Here is a 21,850-nt window from a genome sequence, read left to right as displayed (position 1 = left end):
CAGACCTTAACAAGCTACAAGAAACATCTCACCGCTGTGCTGTGGGTGGATTTCTCCTCAAAAGTACTAAAAGTTGTGTTTTGCTCTGGGATCAAATACTTATTTTACTCACTTAAATGCAACTCAACTCATAACATCATGTGCTTTTCTGGATTTTTTTTGTTGTTTTCTATCCTAAACTGAAACCCTAAAAGCCTAAACCCTTCATTTAATTATTTTACACAGCTGTCAAGAGCCTGCAAGAGATCACAGACAATATGTCGTTACTTCCACCTGAGGTTGAGCCAAAGGAGCTCAGGAAAGGAGGTCAGATCCTAAATGCCACTAAAACAGATTCATTGCAGCAATGAGTGAACTAAACCCATTTATAATTACTGCACTGCAGAAACCGGGCGAACTGACGTGCAGGAGACTGACTTTGCGTCGGGCTGTTAAATGCAGCAGATGGTCGTGGATTTACTGCAACACGACTGTGCACACAGCGCCAGACAACAAGAAATAGACGGAGCTGTGCTAATTTGACTTGCAAAGACGTCACCGCGGCGGCTGACACTCCTCGTATTGTCTCCCTCTGTAAACCAGCTTTGAGTAGGCGAAAACAAGCGCAAGGCCTCTGGAGAAAGCGTTTCACGTGACGTCTCGAGTGTTTCCAAAAGTCAGTTGTTGAAAAAAAAATAATTGCACAAGTTCATGAATATTTCCAAAAACCTTGAATTTAACAAGGACGTGAACAAGCATCTTGATGCACCTGCTCATACACACACACACACACACACACACACATTGAACAATGTCTCCCTCTCGTGGTCGAGGTGAGAAATAACGTTCAGGCCTAGTTTGCGTTGTAACGGGATCCAACATGGGGAGAGCATGATCATACCTGCAAGCAGGTAATAAAAACACACGCACCTCTAGAGACGCCACACTTTAGCCTGTGAGGCTTAGTCAGCAGGCAACAGCTGTTTACAGATCATCAGGCAGCTTTGAGCATTTCGCCATAGTATTAGTCAGTCCCAGGTAAATAAAACACTTGCGCTATAAATTACCGATTTCCCGATGCAAGTGAATTCCCCTCCGTGGAGTAGGCCTCTGCTCCAAACACAGCTCGTTAGAATCTATTACCATAAAATGAGAGGATGAAATTATTTAAATATCTCTTAAAATTCTTATTCAAAACATCTAGTTGGAGCAATTAAATCATACTGAGTGATGATGATGATGATGATGATGGTGATTATGTCGGAGTCTTAGTAATCAGCTAAGCACTCGTCTGTCCCTGCGTTCTGTGGTTTTCTTTCCACCGTTTTAAATCATGTCCAGAAGCTACAGATGTTTTCATCCTCACCAGATGTCTCACACGATTCACGTGAACAGCTTGGACCAAGAGCAACATTCTTACAGAAACGTGTTGATCGTGGCTCTGAGCGTCACTGCAGCTCGTTTACCTGGTAATAGGTTATTCTGTTTAATGATACAACTACAAATCGCTGTTACTGTTCAATCTAAATATACACAAGCTCAAATGATTTGAAGTCAGGTGCAAATACATAAATATACACCTAAGTATATTTACCAGGCTTGATTGAGTTGATACAAAGCAATCAATCATCACGAGAGAATAAGAGCTACACTTCCTTGGGGAGACGTTTAGTACATATACTATATAAGGCCACAGCACCATATCTTCTACATAAGCACTTTTTCAGCTCCTTTTTTATTGATGCGTCGTCGTGTCATCGGTCTAAAATATGCCCCTTCAAAACTCCACAAGTTTTTGTTTTTTCATTTCAAATGTGACCTTGGTGCCCTATCTCTGTATTTACTCCTTAAAGTGGTAATGAATGTGCCAGTTTAAAGTTCAAATTGGCCTGTAAAATTCCAGCATCTACTGAGGTACAACTTGTGACTTTATACATCACCAGCTGAATGTTCATTTTAAATAAAGCTCCATCACACTGATGATTGTTTGCAGTTTTATTCTTATTTTGTTCTCATTGTCAGGTAAAAGCAGACAGAGAGGAGCAGAATAATCAGTCCAAAGCCGGGCGACAGGACATCTGAGGTGAGTACACATCAACAACACAGGGGAGGCCCCGCTGTTAGAAATGCTACATAACACTGTGTGCGTCTCCCACAGTCACGGCCTGTGACGCGTGGACGACGCAGTGATTCTGAGGTAAGCTAGAGTTGGCTAGTGTTTGACCGAGCACATGAACGTCTCAGGTGATCGGCGTGTCTATACTGTGGTGACCGTGTTGTGTCCCGTTACTGGAAGCACAGTTTATTGCAGCTCATCTCTACCTTGGCATAGCTTTGGCATTGGAGGTAACATGGTGGCTGCCTGTCGGGGGCCACGTGAGAACAAGCGTCTTTGTCCATTTCATGGACACACAGGGAGTAACTCCCGAGGCCTTGGGCCTGCTGATATAAGGGACTACATAATGCAGATTTTTAAGTCGGCGAGTCATTTCAAGTATGACAAAAAAAAAACTGTTGTATATAGTGTGAATGCAATTTAAATGTAAGCACCCGTGAACTTGTATTGGTGGGTTATGTACAGTACATGTCTAGGCCCAAACAGAGTCTGTGGCGCTCCCCTTTTCCACTTAGTGAGCTCCACTGCAGCCTCACAGTTCTACAAACTGTGAGGCTGCTTAAGCTTTAGTGTGTTCAGTAGAATGGAAGGTGCTCGTAGCATGTGGACCAGCGCCGCAAGACGTCTGATCACATTTGTTGTCACATGTTAAGGAAGAACGCGAGTAGACCCGTGGAAGTGGTCTAGCTTCACTGGCTGAACTGAGGTCTGAGGATGAGGGCACAGTCCAAACAAAACCAGACAGCTGGGTTCAGTAACACTGAGAGCAGATGACAGAGACGTCTTCTCATTCAGCCAATATAAAAAGGTATAAATAACACATCCTGATTTGGTTAAGATGAAGAAAACAAAGCACAGGTTAAGACAAAAACAATCTGGTGCACATCTTCTGTCTTTATCCAGTTTTTTGGGATTACCTGAGATTCCAGTTGTCCCTCAGGGCTTCTACAGCTTCCATGGCAACAGCATCCGTTGAATGAACTGATTTAAGCAGTCGTGGTGTTGAGGTTCGAGTCTCGCGAACCATATGGGAGGGGGGGGGGGTTGAAGACATTTATGTGAGCAGAGGGAATCTGTGCCACCAGAGACGGCATCGTTGAGGGGCACGTCGTCCCTGAGCCCAACACACAACCTGACCTGCAGGCTCAGCACATCAAACATCCCTCTGAAAGCAAAACGAAGGTACGTAGCAACAACAGAAAAGGCTTAGCTTAAGATATGCGAGGAATCCTTTACATGATTCTCTCTCTGAGGGATTTAGGCTTTTTAATACCATCTTGGAATGCACTATATATTGATATAGATATATATATATATATATGTATACTGTATATTGCCATTAATATAAGCAGGATTACTGTTGATAAATACAGTGACCTCCTTGCCATCAGAGACACCTCCCGAGCTTCAGCACCTCTTCCCTTCCATTTTTTTGGGTGTCAGTGGCCCCAGAGGCCCTACACATGTAGAGGAGACACTTCTTGTTTCCTATCATCAGTTGTTTAAAATTGGGCCTTTGGTCACTCCTCGTCCACGGGCTCCCTTTTGGAGCTCTCCTCTTTCTGTTCCGGGACCTGAGGGCTGCTTGGCAGGGCCGCTACCTCTGTAGCAGCCAACGAGGACGGGTCCTGCTGGTCAACAAGCCTCTGGGAGGACGTGTCTTCCTGTTGGAGGTCAAATACACTGATGTGAGAAAGATATATGGAGATTCTATTTCTTAGTCATGTCCTGTTACTAAACACAGATTCCTGAGTGTAAGCATAGCAGCTTGGCTTGTTTGAGGTCCCACAGGACTCCAAGCAGCAGCAGCAGCAGCAGCAGCTTTCTGCTTGGTCAGCTTGTTAAGGATTGTTAGCGCTGCCTGGTGTGAAGCAGCAGGACGAGCCTCTCGGTACTCTGGCCTCTAGTCCAGTGTTCCAAACTCTGATGTGTGATGTCAGTAACATCTTGACTTGATCCTTTGCAGACGTCCACCTTTTTTAAGCGGTTTATTCCGCTCAGTCATATTGTAATAGAGGTGCTGAAGCGAAGAGCCCTTTTGAAGCAGCTGTGTGTAATTATCCACTTGAATTACCCAAAATGACCTAAAGCTAAAGTGATATTTAATTTGACTTAGCTGTTTATGGAAACAGTACGGCCAAAAGGACAGTGGCCAGGTGTTGCAGCTACTACTCCTACAGTAGTTATTATTCTTGATGTGGCCGGCCATAACTTACTTGCTCTGAGAATCGATTCATCTGATCAGAAAACTCTTGCATCTCTCCCTCCTCACTGTTTGATTGGCAGCTTGGACTTGGCACCTCAATCCCATGGCTTTCCAAAATGGCAGCTTCTAGTTGTGTTAGAGCAGTAAGTGGAAATTGGTTGGGGTCAATTATTGTCCAGAAATAATGGTACAATGCATGTAATCCACAGTTACAATTTAACTAGAGGATGCAAATATAAAATGAATGTTTCTTTTGTTTTCTAGAATAGTAAGACTTATTTGAAGGTATATGAAGCTATAATCATTACAAGGATGATGAGGAAATAGTCAGTGGGTAAAGTAAAAGTGCAGAAACTTAAAATTTTACTTCAGTTAGTGGATATATATATTTTTTGATGTAAAAAAATCAAAAATAACTCAATACAGTAATCTGACACTTACTTACTCCAGAATATAATTGGTTTTGTCCATCTGATAAGCTTGTCCACTTAACAAAGTTTCCACTGGGTGGCGCTAATGTTGTTGCTAGTGGGTTTATACCAGTTCAGCTTAAGAGACTTTGTATACAACCAGGTCTTACCAATGTTGGCTCGTCTCTTCATCTCTTTTCGGCGGTTGGCAAACCAGTTGTACACCTTCAAGGCCGTCACACGCTCGAACTCTGACAGCTTACAGCCTGACAGATCAAACCAAAAACAGTAGAAGGAGTTCTAAAACCACGCTCAGGCTCTAAAGATGGTTGGATTTACAAATACTGCACAGACAATTCTAACAGACTTAGGTTTTTGTGAAAAAAGGAAAGTACCTGGTTTCTGAATAACAGAGTTACAGGCGCTGGCGATCTCCTCTCGCTTGGCTTCATCTGGATACTGATTCTCCACAAAGAAACTGGAAGAGATGAACATGCTCAGTATTGAAAACAGTTAAATCTTAGTGCATCGTAGGCTCCACATTCATTAGAGGATGAGCAGCAACAGTTACGCCTCGTTTTACACCTCATCAACTTTTAGCTGCTGTATTGAACCAGAGGACAGAAAGGACAATATTTAAACACTCAGGAGCTTCAGCAGAGACTGTACTGTAAACCAATACACTAATGCACATATTAGGTGAATTTATTTCTTTAAATCAAGCTTCGTACAAATAATCCTTTTCATAAACCTACAAATATGAGGAGTCTCTCAGGAAAATATATTTACTTATATCATTTCTTTTGTCGTTTCTCTTGTTCAGCTAAATCCCTCCAAGCCGGAGAAAGATTCATTTTCTCACGTTGCAGAACACAAAGGATGCAGCAGCCCACTCATCCTCTCACCTTCTGAGCTGCCCTCTCCTGTCCAGCGTCTCTCTCAGAAACACACACAAACACCCACCTCATCTTCACCTCTACTGTAATGTCCTTGGGTCTAAACTAGCTCATAAGGATCAGCACTGCAGCAGAATTGCGTAATGTGGGGGCACTGCCGGAGGGCCTTTGTGGTCTTATTACTCTGAGTGGCCAGACTGCACCCTATACTTACAGCCAACCATGTAATAGAGAAATCAATTGCACACAGCGGGTAGAGAAATGCCTGCTCTTCTCTCTCAGCGTGCTCGGGAGCAGACAGTCTGGCACAAAAGTACAGCGAAGCAGCGACGACAACAAAGCGACACAATACAGTGTGTGAGACGGTTCTGACAAGGAGCGATGCACCGTCACCATGGGAGGGTTATTAATATTCACTCTCACCTCCTCAAACAGTGCCGCATTCCTGTCAAGTAGAAATAACAATCCCCAGGGCCCGATGATTAATTTTCAAGTACTGACGTGTTCAAACTCACCTGGAGACATTAAAAGGTTTACAGCAGAGCTCGGCTGCTCTTGATCAGCTTGATCTTAATAGCTTAGAGCAGAACACTGTGTGAGTGACACATCTGAGGTTTTCTTTTAGTGCAAACACTGGAATGTAGACATAAAAACCTGCCATCTAAATTATATGTTAGTAATGAGCTATTGTCTGCTGAACTTCCACATGGCCTGAATGCAGTACAGTCCAGTGGTGCTCACCTTTCCATGATTGACTGGCACTCCTTCCTCCAGGTGAACCGGCTTCCTCTGCGCAGCCTCAGGGGGCCGCCCACCATGGCTGCTCTGTCCCCGGCCATGATGCCTGTTCTCCAGTCAGGCTCCTCCTTCACCAGAGACCGCATTGATAAGGTGGCACCTGGAAAACAGAGCGTGCACAGATTAACCACTGAGAGCCCACGTAACAACATCAGATTGTGTTTACACCGGAGACTGATTGATCTGAAGTCTGACATGGGAATGCAAACACCAGCTACTATGTAGTTGTTATTATCACCCATCACTTTTAGTCTCCAAATAATCTCCTAATTGACATTGACATTATTAGACTGAAATGTATCCAAAGATGATGTGACTCTGGCTTTTATGGCATGCAGGACAGCTGATGTGCAGGCGTTTCTCCTGTGGCAAGCTGCTGAGGCCGGGGCAGGTGGGAGGGGCGTGGTTACCTGGCTGGGCCTGTGCGGCTGCGGCGGCAGCAGTGTACCACGGCAGCAAGTGCATCAGCAGCTCTCTCTGCCTGCTCCACACTGGGTTGGGGTTGAGGTTGGTGTTGGGGTTGGGGAGGCTGCCACTTGCCCCCGCCACCGTCCCGTCTCTGTCCCCTCCCCTGGCCCTGGGCAGGGGACTCACGCTGTGCTGGCTTTCAGTCCACCTCAGCCCTTCAGTCGGGACAAAACCATGGGTCAGGCAGGCCACAGGCACGGGTTAGGTTAGAAACACCAGGTTGGGCTAATGTGATTGAAGGCTGAGGGTTAACTGATACACTCCTGTAGACCTGCCTTCAATTTTTGATTCATCAACTCGGATACATACACTGATATCTCATAAGGAGCAGGTCAGTAGGAGTCCATATCAGGAGCAAAGCACTGTGGCCACTGAGAAGAGTAGCTCTTGTTAGTACCACTATTAACAGCCTGTTTGTTAGCCATGTAGGAATGAAAACCAGCACCAGAGTACCTGCAGCATCAGAGCTGAGAAACTACATGGGAGCAAAGGCCGAGCTTAGGTGGTTGGGGGAAACGCATAAAGGATTAAAAAGCGGAGAGGCAGCAGATGCTCCATCCATGGTTTTAAGTGGAGCTGTAAAATTGTGACTCTTCATGGGATTTATCCTGAACGACGAGACATTTTTGGCAACTACTTAGTTTGAATCCATGTAGGTCACGGAGAAGACAGTGTTCACCTGAGCTGTTACTCTACCCTGCGCACACAAACCGCATTCACCCACTAAAATTTCATTTCCAACCCAGAAGCCTTAACGTTATCGATTAGCATCTCCTGTGACAGGACTACCTTTTATTATTCGCCTTTCCTCTCAAATTATAGATTTGTCCCGTGTCCTTCCGTGACCCCACAGCCGGCCGAAGATCACGTTGGTGTTAGAGTGAGGGGAAAAAAAGGTGTGTAGGTTTACAGCGCAGGAGGGTGGTGACGAAACAGATAGCAGATAGATGGCAGGGGAAGGTTGTCAAGCAGGGCTTCACATTCACTGAACACAATGAATACCATGCCCACATTTCAACACAAGGCTTCTTTCCTACATTATCTTATCTGCAATCTATTATCATTAACCTAAGATCCAACCTTGGGGCCTGCATCTTCACTTTGTTCATAATTAATCCTCCTGTACCTAACATCTGTCACCCCTGTGATGCAATCTAACCCCACTGTGCTGCTGCACAGTACGTGATGCTCCTGCTCTTTAAGCAGCTAGCGCCTGTGTCTCACCTGGGTTGTTCCTCTCCAGTAGGTACCAGCGGTAGAAAGCTCTGCGTTTGGAGTCGCTCATCTCCAGGCCCTGCTGCAGCAACCACTGGGAGATGTAGCTCTGGCTTATGCCTACATATGAAAGGCAAGACATGGCATCTTAACATGTCAAATGTTATGGACTGATTTTGTTGCTTAAGCATGTATGCTATTGATGCTAAACATGGCTGTTGAACTACTTTGGTTGGACTAATGTGATTTTGTGCAATACCTTTCCAGGAGTGGACTAAAACATTTTTTTACAACTATTAATTAGGCAAAATTCACACATATTCTGTTCATTGTATTCCCAATAACTATACTATTTTTTACCTTTATCATTTCAGCTAATTTCAAACATTTTTCCTCAGAGTTAATTGTGCATCTAAAATTTTGTAAAATACAGTTTACAGGTTAGTTGCAGGATCTGGAAAGGACTGCATGTTTAATTGACCTAGATGAAAAAGTATAGTTTTTCATAAAATACAAAATCCAGAGGAACTTTGTTTTTAATAAATTAAAAAAGAAAGGCCTTTTAAAAGAGACAGGAGTGTCACATTCTGCTGCTGATAGCTATTCTGTCAAACCAGTGTGAAGTGGACTAATGCTACTTATGAGTGAAGTTTCATGAGGTGAAAAACATCAGAGAGGAAGTGTGACCTGTAACTTGGCCGACGATTGCCTGAGAAATCCTGCGATTATTGAGGAAGGTTTTGATCTCTTCTTTCACCAGGTTGCTGTCTCTCCTGTAAAAGCAACAACAAACACCCACTGCTGGGTTAGAAGCACCCGTGTGGTTAAAACCCCAGCCTTTGCTCTGACTAACCTTATTCACTGATGCTTCTCTTTTTTCAGCCATCCCTAAACACCTGACCTAAATTAACTCCACTCAAATTCTGGAGAACAAGCTTGCACCTCTGGGGACATGAGCTGTCATTATCTGATGTTATAATAGTCTTTGTCTCCACCATTCTTTAAGCCATTCTTGCTTTTCAACTGATTCTCACTCATTTATCTTCCTTCTCACCTCATGTACTCCTCCACCTTCTCCTCCAGGTCCCACTCCTCCTCTCCCATCATATCATAGCTGAACGACCGCTGGACTGCCACATTAGGCGGGTAGAGGGGAGGAGGGGAGGCCTCGTAGCTATTGCTGGGTGACAGCGCGGCGCCGTCCAGGCCGGATGTCTGCGTGGTGGCGGAGGCCAGGGAGAGTGAGGAGGAGGACGACGAGGATGAGGAAGGGGCTGGAGCAACCGTGGTCGGGGTGTTGTTGGACGAGGCCGGCCGAGAGTCACAGTGCGAAGGGCGGTGGTCGGGGTCGAGCCTCTCCAGGGACTCCAGGGCGTGGATGATCTGAGGTTTGGTCATGCCGGACAGACGCAGGCGCTGCAGAAGGTCGATCTGTTCGATGGTGTATCGCGGCTCCACCCCGCAGCACTCCATCCTGGCATCTACACACAAAACGAGAGGGCGTCTGATTTGACAAAGTCAAATTGAGACGGGCTTTAAACCAAAACGAGACTAATGTTGTCTGCGACTATAAACCAACAGAAGCCATATTAATATACTAAGCATGGCTGGGTCGAGTTACACACTGTGTTTACCCAGTGATCCACCGCTATATTTATCTCCAAGCAGCGCTTCTGATGGACCTTAAATTTAGCCAAACGAATAAACGATGAAAGGATTATTAATAGATGAAAACACAAATTAAAAAAAAGATGCAAGGCTGGGTTCAAACATTACACTGTACTTGTTACTAATCATTTATTATAACACATCAACGACGGAACACAGCTCAACAATAATGAATCAGCACTAAACTGATTTGCAATAGTTTCAAACCGCACTGCGTTCTCCTCTGAGAGGCTCCGGGGTCATCGGGACGCTTGGCACGCTGTCTGACGCTTGGCGCACGCACCTGGGTCTCACCTTGCCTCGCTGGTCCAGGGCACGTTTCAGGAGAGGGCGCCCTGGCGTACAGTACGTCACCTGACATCAGGTCCCTTCAGTCCCAGCCCTAACTTCACCCCGTGGACCGTCCTGTGCAGGCTTGTAGGGGGCGTGGCCTTAGCATTCTCCATTTATTGTACAGAGTAAATCACCTACTGAATGTTTGTTCCTAACGCCCACAGGCTTTAACACAACTATTAGAAATCTGCTTTGCATTCACTTTTGTCTCATAGGAACCTTTGCTAATAAGCTGAACTAAGTTAGCGTGCCAATATTTGTTTCAATATTAATATAATATATATATATTTGTTAAAAAGAAACCTGGTCTCTTACCCGACGGAGGGGGTGACACAGACAGGCGCCCCGGGACTGGCTCGGTGCGCGGGGTCGCAGCGGGGACACACCACTGTCGCATGGCTCCGCCTCGGCTGGACCTCTACGGAGTCACACGGGAGACTTGCTGCAGTGTGTCGCGCTTAGGCTGCCTCCATTAGCATGCTGGCTAGCCGATGACTCGCCTAGCGGGGTGTGCGGGCTAAGCTAACACGCTCAACCCTGCTCGGCCCCCCCCTCCCCGAGCCCCAGCGTTCCGCCGATAGCTGCCCGCTAGTGTGCGTCAAGCTAGAGAGCAAGGAGCGAATAAGAAAGCGGAAGTCGTGTAACATGGCGTTCAAAGTAAGGGTTGTGCGTGCAACTAAACGCTTTGCCTTGTTTATTATCGATCAGCAACTACTCACACTGTTGTCTCTACAACTACTACTACTACTACTAATAATAATAATAATAATATAAAAATAAACAATAAAACATATCTATTCAAAGAATCTTAGTCCCTACTATACAATAGTTTTAATGTTCAAAGATCATGTATTGGAAAAATCTGACAACACTCTAAACTATTATTATTATTATTATTATTATTATTATTATTATTATTATTATTATTATTTACAATGTTTAAGTACATTCAGTATGAATTGTTAGTAAACAGTGAAAAAACATTCCCAATTCCACAAAGCCCAAGATCTTGTCCCAATTTCTTTTTCAATTTACAACAGTGAAGAACACAGAGAGGCAGCCAGAAACATTTAAACCAATCTTATATTGAACATATATGTAAAGATTCGGGCAGAATCTGTGGCGATGACCCAAAGTGCTGTGCGTCATGTTGCAGTTGCCATTCAATTTGGGATTGGTGGTGGGACCGACACCTTACATGCATTTTTTTGCATTTGTTTTGTTTTCATGGATAACAATAAGTTTTGTACCCACGTCAACAAAGACTTTTTTATTGAGTATTTTGAAGGGTACCGGAAGTAAAGCTATCAGTTCTTGCCAACTTCACCTTACAGTCAGCCTTGTTTCGCCTATGAACTTGGCTAAAACTTCTACCTCGGGGGTTCCACTGACACCGTTTTCTGACGAGGAGCCGTGTACTAAACGTCTACGTGCCAGTAGACAGAAATAAAAGTTTTGTGCGTTATGTCGAAGTATACAGTGACACTCCATTAAATGCAGTTTTGACCTAAGGCTAACGACTAAGCTGGCTAGCTACAGTAGCAGAGTTAGCTTCTAGCTAGCAGCGGACTGTCCCAGCGCGGAGCATCTGTCTTACCTCCCGTTCGCTGTGGGGAGAAAGCTGCAGCCGGAGGCAGACGAGACAGTTCACACTGCGGGAGAGGTAGAAAGGACAAAGTAACTCCTCCGTCCGACGCTCACGGCTGATTACGAAGCAGAGGGCGAACGCTGTAGGCTCATATTGTCTCCCAGCTATGCTGTGGGGAAATACTGTATGTTAATATGGGAGTCTGAATTTATGACCCCTCACCCGACACCGCTGTCAAGTCAGCAACGAGGATAAATATGATTTCCGGCTTCACTGTATATCTAAATAATATCACAGCTACGCGCAAACAGCAAAATGTGCCGAATTAAAGTAAACGCTACAAATTAGAGCAATTGTTTTAAAAGAATTCATCTTAAATCCTCATTAATTTATATATAATTGTGGTGTTTTATTTTTGACTTTTTAAATATTTTGTCCTTTTATTTTGGCACGCTGAAGAAAAACATGCCACTAAATGTGTGTGTATTGACACAGCACCACCCACCGCAAAGCTTCTGTAGCTGGCTCTGATAAACGCAAGAAGTCCTTGGAGAACGTGCAATAACATTTATTGTAATATTGACGAATTATAGTAATTATCACAAAAAAACGAATTATTACTATTATTCATTGCCAAGTAATCAAATGTTTATCTTTTTATTAAAGTAAAAGGCATTTCCAGTGTCTGAAAAGTATCATTAATACCTACAGTAGCAGGCATCATGTTTGCTGAACAGAGTGAATATCCACTGCTATGAAATCTAATATTTCTATTTGATTTACCCGCTTAACACAGACAAGGTCTAAACCATATTATAGTGTCTGCACGAACCCAGGGGACGTTCAAATCCAGCTGATGGGGATTGTATAGATTCTCTCACCAGACATGATCTGGTGTCTGAAGCGATGGGCAAACTCGAACGCCTATTTTCATGGTGGACACAAGCCGCACTAGTTATTTTATCATCAAGCATCGTCAAGAAATTGAAATACAATGTAGCCTGTTAAAATATGACTCTAATGTTCTCAGTGTTTCCTAAATGAACACGTTAGGCAGGTGAGATCACTTAGTGCCAGTCTTTGGAATGAATATTCTGCCTGTTAAAAAGATAGAATCCAACACTGCAGAGGTTTTAGTCTTTTCACTGTCTACGGTATGTGACACCACATAAAGATTCAGGGCCTCCAGGGAAATCTCAGTGAGTAAAGGCCAAGTGCAGGAACGACTATTGACCACGGCTGACCTTTAAACACTTAGGAGGCTTTGCTCACTTTTTACACATGCGAGGAGTAAAAGAAACACAACACTCTGATGTCTGATATCACCAGGTCCTCAAAGACTCAAGGTTTTAATTAACTAAATGAACTTTAACAATAAATAGGTAGAAATCTCTCCTTAGTCAAGGTGTTGCCGGTCCTGCTGTGACTTTAGGTGACTGTATGTTTGCTTTGTTCCCTCCTCCAACCTGTGGCAAGGAGGCAGCAGTATCAGTCCTGCTACAAAGACTCCTTGTGCCTGACATACTTAGTTCAGTCCATGTCCAGACTATCGGTCTTTGAGAGCTCCGCAGGCCGTGTCCGGGGTGTTTTTCCTAGCGAGGGCTCCCACCTAACACCCGGATAGAACAAAATGAACTGGGCCTTCCTTGAGGGTCTCCTCAGTGGAGTTAACAAGTACTCCACGGCGTTCGGCCGCATCTGGCTCGCCATCGTCTTCATCTTCCGCCTTCTGGTGTTCCTGGTGGCCTGCGAGAAGGTGTGGGGCGACGATCAGAAGGACTTCGACTGCAACACCCGCCAGCCCGGCTGCCACAACGTCTGCTACGACCACTACTTCCCGCTGTCCTACACCCGGCTCTGGGCTCTGCAGCTGATCTTTGTCACCTGCCCGTCCCTCCTCGTGACCCTCCACGTATCCTACAGGAAAGACCGCGAGCGCAAGTACCGGCTGAAGCACGGCGAGGACTGCGCCCCGCTGTACGATAACACAGCGAAGAAGCGCGGGGGTCTCTGGTGGACGTACCTCTTCAGCCTGCTGTTCAAGATAACAGTAGATGCAGTTTTTATCTTCCTGCTGTTCTACATCTACGAGGCCACGTTCTTCCCTCCCGTAGTTAAATGCAATGAGAAGCCGTGTCCCAATGTGGTGGACTGCTATATTGCCAGGTAAGGGAACATCCATGCGGCATGAATTTGAAATATTTATAAATCTTCTAAAGAATCAACTGTTCTTATTGATGTTTTATTCGCTATAGGCCCACAGAGAAGAAACTCTTCACTATCTTCATGGTGGTGACCAGCTTCGTGTGCATCATCCTCACCCTTTGTGAGGTCTTCTACCTGTGCGGGAAGCGGTTGAGGGAATGCTGCAGAGGAAGCTTCAGCCCCGTGAGCGAGAACTCCTTCGTGCTGACCAGAACCCCTCTGAGCAGGAAGGAAGGCTGTGCCTGCAAGGAGTCCGGCTCAGAGAAGGCCAAGATGGCCGCCGACTGTAACGGGGCAGAGACTGAGGGTTCAGCTCCACCGTACAGCATAAGTGTCAGCTAGGACACATCACGAGTTTGACTTGAGCTCAACTAAAACGTGGTTTTCCACATTATATGCTACGTACAGCAGATATGATTTATGTGATGTTCTTATTCTGATATATATTAACACAAATGTGCAGAATGTCATCATTAAGCTGAGAATTAAAGATGTTAATAATATTTTCTTAAATACAGTTCATGTGCTAAACATTTTTTATACATGTACAGTAGGTGATGATTGGAAAATGTTTCACAATAAACAGATGACATGTCAATTACTCTTGAATGAAATTTGTGCTTTGATGAAGTTCTAAACAACAGACAGGGCAGTTTAAAAAAAAACAGAAATACCGACCATTTAAACATAATAAGTAAAAGTGCAACCTGCAGCAGAGAGCTCGGTTATGCAATGTTCCACACGTGGGTAGTAATGGGAGCATTGTTATTGACAAGCTGAAAACAGCCGCCGCTCCTACAGCACATTACAGATCACCTCTATGACTGTTAACCACATCCTGCAGCGCTTCAAGCCAGGACATTAGGCTGAGATTAGATTTTGCAAAAGATAATATTATAAAGCTGAGTGTACTATTAAGGCAGTGACTGCTGGACGCTCCCACCTGAGGAAGTGAATAAGCATGTGTCGTATTAGGTGATATTGGCTCCGTGTATCTCAGGAGTCAACGCAAACAAATGCTAGGCGGTGGCCATGTTTAAGTGTTTAATTGTGAGCAATCCAAAGCCGCAAAGTGCACGTATCGCCATCCACCAGTTGTCTGAAAGCACTGATACCAAGTCACCTGTTACAGTAATGGTCAGTGGACACACCTGATCAGGAGCTAATCCGTAAATGGAGTCACCTTTTTTTAAATGTGCACAAAGTTACAATCACCATTGGTGTTTGTCGTGTTGTGAAGTTTGTCGTTCGTCTTCGTTTTTATGTAATTCATTCATGTTGGTAGAGGTATATCATCAACGTGAGGTTTGAATTCATGTTCTCTGGTTCCACAGGTTGGGCATTTTTTCATGAGTAGTTGGATTTAAAGGACAACATGGGTGGAAGCCAACGTTCGCCACACCTCCAGATTACGGCCAAAAGCTGATCTCAGTGCAGCCAATACCAAACCCACTGTGGGAGAGCGGTTGGTCAAAGTGACCTGTTGATCATATTCCTGAAATAGTCACTAGACAGAGAACAGAATGGACTGAGTGTGAGACTCACACGCTTAAGGTAAAGTGGAAATTTTAGTAGAGTAGAGTATCACTAATTAATTAATTATTTTCATATTTTTACCACTTTCTCTTGGAAATCGCACGACTGTAATTTGCATCATGTTCCATCTCTACAGAATTTACTTCACATCGTGCAACCTTTAAAGAGGAAAGAAGTGAGCCAAAGCTGAGCCGATGGATTGGAAGTTTCTCGAGGGCCTCCTGAGCGGAGTCAACAAATACTCCACTGCCTTCGGCCGCATCTGGCTGGCGGTGGTCTTCGTCTTCCGCGTGCTGATCTTCGTGGTGGCGGCGGAGCGCGTGTGGAGCGACGACCAGGGACACTTCGACTGCAACACCCGCCAGCCCGGCTGCACCAACAACTGCTACGACCACTACTTCCCCATTTCCCACATCCGCCTGTGGGCCCTGCAGCTCATCTTCATCACCTGCCCGTCCTTCATGGTGGTGCTGCACGTGGCCTACCGAGGCGAGCGCGAGCGCAAGTACAAGGCCAAGCACGGCGACGACACGTGTCTGTACGACAACCCGGGCCAGAAGCACGGCGGCCTGTGGTGGACCTACCTCATCAGCCTCTTCCTGAAGACCGTCTTCGAGCTCACGTTCCTCTACCTGCTCCACTACGTCTATAACAGCTTCAAGCTGCCCAGGAAGGTGCAGTGCGACGTCGCGCCCTGTCCGAACCTGGTCGACTGCTACGTCGCGCGGCCCACGGAGAAGACGGTCTTCACCTACTTCATGGTGGGGACGTCTGTGGTGTGCGTGGTGATCAACATCTGTGAGATTCTGTATCTGATCGCGTCTCGGATAGTGAACCTCAAACGCCGAGGCAGCAGCTACACTTCATCCAGAAAGATCCACAAAGACGAGTGCAAAGACGTTACGAAGCAGACTTATCACGCCACTTGTTGATCACCTTTAGGGTTTCTTTATAGGAAGATGTAAAATAAATCTTTCCTTAGGGGGGATTAAATCATCAGGTACATTTGGTTTCAATGTGATGTTTAAATGCTTTTGAATATAAAAATTACATGTACTTTAATGACACAGTTCCTCCACCTGGTGGCATCGCAGGCGTGTGCAATATAATGTGAAGGCAACAGAACCTTCAGAACGTAGTTGGTAAACAAACAGGAAAGCTGAGAGGTGGGGGATTAACTGTGTGAATTATTTTGACATTAAATCTTTAAGAGGCTGCTTTACTTAACTTAACTTCTGAATCTACTTAAATATAATGAAGTATAACTATGTTTCAAATGTTTATTTTGTAAATTTATAATAGAGGACCACCAGTACATTGGAAATAAAATGCTTTCTCAGTCTTTCGTTGAAGAGTATGTATGTAGCAGTAAATGAACGACAACGCAGACAGGTGAATAACAATTATGATTTCAAAATAAAAGCATCAAAACCAACTCCTTGTAAAAATAAATGGGCTGTGTATAAAACCAGTTGAGACCTACTGTATTATTGTCTAAATTATACAATAATTATTAACCCTTGTACTTTTAGCAGAGTTTGACATACTACACAAATTTACACAGACTTTGACTAACTTTTCTTTAAACACTCCTTGACATCATTTCAGGAATATGGGAATTTACAGCAAACTCATTATGACCGAACAAAATAACAAAAACACTTTATTTTGAAAAGCTTCCGCAGAAACGTCACTCGACCTGTCGCGTTTATTCGTTGGCTTGCGATAGTTTAAGGAGCGTGGGGGATAAACGCTGATCAAACAAACGAGCTCCTCCGTCGGTTACGCGAATGGTGACCTGACAGGATAATGGTTGGCGCAGGTAATAAACGTCCGTCAATGCGTTTGATTGATCAAATGGCCAAAACACGCGCGCTTATTGGGAGTGTGGTTGTGTGTAGACGGAGTGAATTGTAGTTATTTCCAGCGTTGTGGTGTTGGCAAAAAGTTCATTAACCCTGATACTTACCTTCCATCCAAGTGTCAGACATTGTCTCATTGGTTCTGTGTTCAGCTGATCTGTCACTTATTAGGTTGGCTTCATTTACTGAGCATTAAACTCCACTGCTCAGACTAAAGATGCTGCTTAAATAATTATCATCAGTTCTGTTTTTAGGGTTGGTTTTTTTTTGATCAGCAGTAATAGTTTTAGTGTTTGTCCTCTTCACCATATTTTAATGGTGTAAAATCTTTTCCCCCTCCTCCTGTGCAGCTCCACTACTGGAGTTATGTGCTCAGCAGCTAATCATTAATACATGTGACATCTCTGCTGTGCTTCTGACCCCGGCTCCTGTGTGTGTGTGTGTGTGTGTGTGTGTGTGTGTGTGTGTGTGTGTGTGTGTGTGTGTGTGTGTGTGAGTGTGATCAATACAAACCTACAATCCCTGCAGCTCTCTCTCTCTGCATTGTGTATTGCACCAGAACTGTGTTGTGCCAGCCTGGACGAACCGAAGGCCCTGATGAAGATGGGGCTGAGCGTGGTCTGCGTCGGCCACGTCAACTTCCTGCTGGGAGCGCTGGTGCACGGCGTGGTGCTCAGACACATCGGCCTGAGCGAGCGGGCGGGCGTCGCGCAGGTGGTCGCGTCCAATGTGCTGGCGCTCGTCACGGGCCTCATAGTGAGTGCACATACGGCTTATCGCCTTATTGGTGAATATCAAGAGTTGCTGCCTATTATGTTTGAAGCTGCTGGTCATCACTTTTTTTTTTTTTTTTTAAGTTTACTTTCTTTCACCAGCTGTTTCCATTCCACAGGGAATTGTGGTGGGCGTTCTTGCTATCATCCTCTCCAAAAACAAGAAGAACAGAGGCCTGGTTGGTATCAGTCTTTTATTTTCCACATTTTCACTTTTTAACATTTGACTGGAAAACATTGAAACGTGCTGTCACGCTCCCGCTGCTCTTACTGGTCCTTCCTGCTTTGCCACATCCGTGTTTTCATTGCACTCTCTGCTGATTTTGACACATCTACCTGTGCTGCATTCACGCCTGCAAACTCCTTCATACTTCTGTGCCTTCTCATGCTTTTTCTCTCTCTCGGCCTGTCTAGTCAGTCGGTATCTGAATCCTCCTCGCCCGGCAGGCGCGGCTTCTCCTCCCTGTTTATTCAATCAGCTGTCAGGCCGCTCAGACGGCAGCTGAATGAATGAGTAAGCCGAGGCCAAACCTGCCGCGATAAACTCGTCCTCCTTCTCTTTGTTAGTCGGGCTAAGCATGACCTCAGCGCGGCCGAGCAGCCGCTCAACTTCTCCTCCATCTCGTTATCTTCCTTAATCGTCCATGCGTGAATAAGCGGTCATTTCATCACACGCTGGCTTATACGGTGTCTATTCTTCTAGACTCATTACTCTGTTACTTCTGTTATCAGTTTTACTTTTAACAGCGCAGTCGTCTTCATGAAAAGGATTGGTCTCCCCTCCCAGGATATCATTTAATATCAGACAATAGCTAGTGACTTTAGTTATGTAATAAAGCTGAATTCGTTCAGTATCTGTGAGAACAAACATGCTTTGTCTGCAGGTTTATGTGAAGTCTCTAAAGACTCTTTGACAGAAGGTAACTGAGGGCCTGTTATAAATATTAATAAGGAAGTGCGTTATGCATAAAATCAGATTGAGTACATTTTTATGTTTTATACATGAGCTGCAGCGGATTCCTGCCCTCATCTGTGGTGACGTTTACCTGCTCTTCCTCCTCAGACGTGGTCACTCTTCGCAGGCAGTTTGGCCGCGGCGGTCACGGCGGCCGCCTCGGCCGTCGGGCTTCTGGTTTCCGTGGCGATGTCCATCAGACAGCGCGGGCGGAGCCTCCTGACGTCCTGCGCCGGTTCCGACGCCAGCGGCTACTCCAGTTGCCCGTTCGACCCCACGCTTTTAAACGTGAGTGAACTGTGACCTCCACCAGAGCAGCTGGCGAACCGCTGGTGCCGCACGCGGCCTCCTGCTGTGCGGGCGTGGGGGGGCAGCGCGCCGGTCTCTCCTGTCACTCTCCGGCAGCCGGGCGGTGGCAGAAGTGCTGACCCGGCCCGCTCTGTCCACTTCAGGCTCTGTTCTGCCTACAGACGGGCTGTCGGGCCCGCTCAGCCTCACGGCCGCAGCCGCGCGCCGGCGCCGCTGTGGCATTTCAGCCGAGCTTGTAGTCTACAATTTGTCAGGCAAGTGACCTTTGTATTACGCTGGAATTGCACTTGACGCGAGGGGTTAACGAGAGTCCAGCTGTAGATACGCACGGTGTAGGTTCTAAATTATCCTCCCTGTCAGCTTTCATCCATTAATGGCACCGCTACCACACTGGACAGATACTCCCCAGGGCAGTGGTCATGACATTCTTACAGTCACATTTGTGACGCCGAGCGAATGTGGGAGAAACATTTTACTGCAACAATGCGCCCGTACAGTTGTTCTAACCTATAGAAACAAGACTTCAGACGAGCTGTGTTTACTCCTTAATCATAAACGAATGTTCCAGCCAGGAAGTAACTGAATTAGTTTTGGTCCGTGGAGGCTGCTGAGCAGGCTGTTAGCTCACACGTCGTATTAGCAGGGGACCTCCAGCACGGTTGCCAGGAGCCGCATTACATCACTCCAAAATGTGTTTCTGCCTCCTGCCTCTGATATTTGCAGTTTCTGAGAGACAGTAATGATGCAAGATTTTTTTTGTGCTTCCTGCATATTTCATTAAAGATTCCCGAAGAAGGCTCCAAACTTCAGACTGTAAACTGTAAAAGTCTGCGAGTCAGCATGCCCAGCAAAAGGCGGCTCTTTATCTTTGTATTCCCCCCATACGCTTTTACTTTGATACATTCTGCTCTGCATATTTTATTCAGCGCTGACTCTCCTGTGCTACAGCCCGAATTCCCAGACTCGCTGCGTTTTTGAAGCGCGCCGCAGTCACCTGGGGGAAATAAGTTGCTGCAACGCATCATTTCTTCACTCGCTCGCTTCAGATCATGAGCTGCGTGGTCAAGCTAGTGGCTGCTGCTAACTCCACTCCTCTCGTCCTCCCCAGAGAACCACCCTGATCCTGTGGGTGCCCCTAGTTGGGACTTGTGTGATCCAGATGGTGTTTTCCAGCCGATGCTTCGCCGCCTGCCTGTCGTTTCTGGGTCTTTCCTGCCGCCCCAAAAGCAATAGACGCCAACACTATGGCAGAGCAGTGAGCAAACGAGCCTTTTTTTTTTTTGGTTGTAATGTTATGATTGGAGCAAAAACAAGTTTTAATCACTTGCAGATCAATGTGGTGAGGCCTTTGGAGGTAGCTACATCTGCTATTGAACCTCCAAGAAGCCACGCTGAGCCTCCGACACGCTCCGCTGAGCCTTCTAAAAGTGATCACCATCTTCCAAGGTGGAACTCGGCTCCTCCTAGACAGCAGCGCCTGCCCCCTGCCCTTTCACACTATACTCCCCGTCAGCACCAGAGTCTTCCTCCCTCTGAGAGACGACCTCTTCGCCAGTCGTACAGAGAGAGGTCGCACAGACAAAGGCCAGAAACGGGCACCGGCAGCCCTCAAAGGGCACCAGAGCAACACCATTTGCTGGAAAGGGCCACGATGGAAAGGTCCAGTTTTTGGGTTTAGGCCGTGGCTTGTTGAAGCCCAGTGTATATGCTGCACCTGAAGGTGAAGGACCTGGACTCGGATGTTTTACTGGTACAGACTTGTCAGCACTTCCCTCAAGCTGTGGAGTTATAGGCTTGTACTGTTTTATTTAATGCAATGGATGTGAGCTTCAACGCCACGGATGAAAATAAGAAGCTCTGAGGACCGTTGCACATTATAAGGGTTTGTGCTTTTATGTCCACCGCAGATCTTACAAACTACAGACACTGCGTCAGTGTTTCTTCTCATTGTGAAGTCCACTAAAAGAATAGCTGGGCGTGAGCTTTTACATGTTGTTGCAAAGCATAGAGATGGAGTTAGGACATGGTAGCAGCCTTAGCTTAGCTAGAGTTTAGATTAGATAATAACAATGTGTAGATTCTCTGCACTAAATCTACAGTAGCTTGGATTATGCAGATTGTGTGTTATATTGGCTAGAAGCAGTGACTTCTCATTGCCTTGTCTATATTTTAATATGAAATTGGAAACCAGCTGTTTACAGATGTAAGTTACCTGTTCCGACTTCAAAACCGTGATTAAAAGACCTGAGGCAGAAGATGAGGATACTCATGCCAATGAATGTGTAAGTGCAATTTCGTGTTTGTATTTAATGTCTGTACAAATAAAGGTCTTTTCAAAACCATGCAGCTGTGTTTGGTTTGTGATCTTTGACAGTCATTGTGATTTGAACAGACTGCGGCATCACCTGACTGGTTGCGCCTCCAGGCGGACAGCAGCGCTTTAACCCACGCCCTCTGAGGTGTCAAAGGACATGAAATGTACGCCGACGGGTTTCGAACCACACAACATGCACGCCGCTGAATAACAAAGACA

General features: G+C 45.6%; 4 protein-coding genes across 13 annotated transcripts; 3 read left to right on the top strand and 1 right to left on the bottom strand.

The window, feature by feature from the left end:
- Positions 1 to 1,959: 1,959 nt before the first annotated feature.
- zgc:91944 (uncharacterized protein LOC436941 homolog) lies at positions 1,960 to 11,851 on the bottom strand. 9 transcript variants are annotated; one of them, XR_008696094.1, is made up of 12 exons: positions 11,687 to 11,847; positions 10,405 to 10,507; positions 9,143 to 9,569; positions 8,776 to 8,861; positions 8,098 to 8,208; positions 6,816 to 7,028; positions 6,349 to 6,505; positions 5,107 to 5,189; positions 4,882 to 4,977; positions 4,312 to 4,427; positions 3,013 to 3,759; positions 1,960 to 2,919 (listed from the first exon to the last, which is right to left on the bottom strand). XR_008696094.1 is itself a non-coding variant. In XM_029166391.3 (11 exons), exons 2-11 carry the CDS (start codon positions 10,484 to 10,486, stop codon positions 3,616 to 3,618), a joined length of 1,512 nt encoding a protein of 503 aa, XP_029022224.1. In that variant the 5' UTR covers positions 10,487 to 10,507; positions 11,687 to 11,849; the 3' UTR covers positions 1,960 to 3,615. The 9 variants fall into 9 exon arrangements, 8 of the variants coding, with proteins under 8 accessions (XP_029022224.1, XP_029022223.1, XP_040928726.1 ...); XM_029166391.3 differs by having other exon boundaries at positions 1,960 to 3,759; positions 4,312 to 4,424; positions 11,687 to 11,849; XM_029166390.3 differs by having other exon boundaries at positions 1,960 to 3,759.
- A 98-nt stretch (positions 11,852 to 11,949) lies between these two features.
- Positions 11,950 to 14,483, top strand: LOC114865335 (gap junction beta-4 protein-like). The gene is made up of 2 exons (XM_029166400.3): positions 11,950 to 13,843; positions 13,933 to 14,483. The coding sequence occupies exons 1-2, from the start codon at positions 13,308 to 13,310 to the stop codon at positions 14,222 to 14,224; spliced, it is 828 nt and encodes a 275-aa protein (XP_029022233.1). The 5' UTR covers positions 11,950 to 13,307; the 3' UTR covers positions 14,225 to 14,483.
- Positions 14,484 to 14,594: 111 nt separating this feature from the next.
- LOC121201644 (gap junction beta-3 protein-like) lies at positions 14,595 to 16,940 on the top strand. The gene is made up of 2 exons (XM_041072794.2): positions 14,595 to 15,436; positions 15,555 to 16,940. The coding sequence occupies exon 2, from the start codon at positions 15,613 to 15,615 to the stop codon at positions 16,348 to 16,350; it is 738 nt and encodes a 245-aa protein (XP_040928728.1). The 5' UTR covers positions 14,595 to 15,436; positions 15,555 to 15,612; the 3' UTR covers positions 16,351 to 16,940.
- Positions 16,941 to 17,111: 171 nt separating this feature from the next.
- On the top strand, positions 17,112 to 21,659 carry LOC114865333 (transmembrane protein 54-like). 2 transcript variants are annotated; one of them, XM_029166397.2, is made up of 6 exons: positions 17,112 to 17,240; positions 17,840 to 18,036; positions 18,173 to 18,232; positions 19,117 to 19,296; positions 20,426 to 20,572; positions 20,648 to 21,659. In XM_029166397.2, exons 1-6 carry the CDS (start codon positions 17,228 to 17,230, stop codon positions 20,993 to 20,995), a joined length of 945 nt encoding a protein of 314 aa, XP_029022230.1. In that variant the 5' UTR covers positions 17,112 to 17,227; the 3' UTR covers positions 20,996 to 21,659. The 2 variants fall into 2 exon arrangements, with proteins under 2 accessions (XP_029022230.1, XP_029022231.1); XM_029166398.3 differs by having other exon boundaries at positions 17,136 to 17,240; positions 17,809 to 18,036.
- The last annotated feature ends 191 nt before the right edge of the window (positions 21,660 to 21,850 follow it).

Source organism: Betta splendens, chromosome 11 (assembly GCF_900634795.4).
Source record: "Betta splendens chromosome 11, fBetSpl5.4, whole genome shotgun sequence".
Lineage (NCBI taxonomy): Eukaryota > Metazoa > Chordata > Actinopteri > Anabantiformes > Osphronemidae > Betta > Betta splendens.
This window is presented reverse-complemented; position numbering and strand designations above follow the sequence as displayed.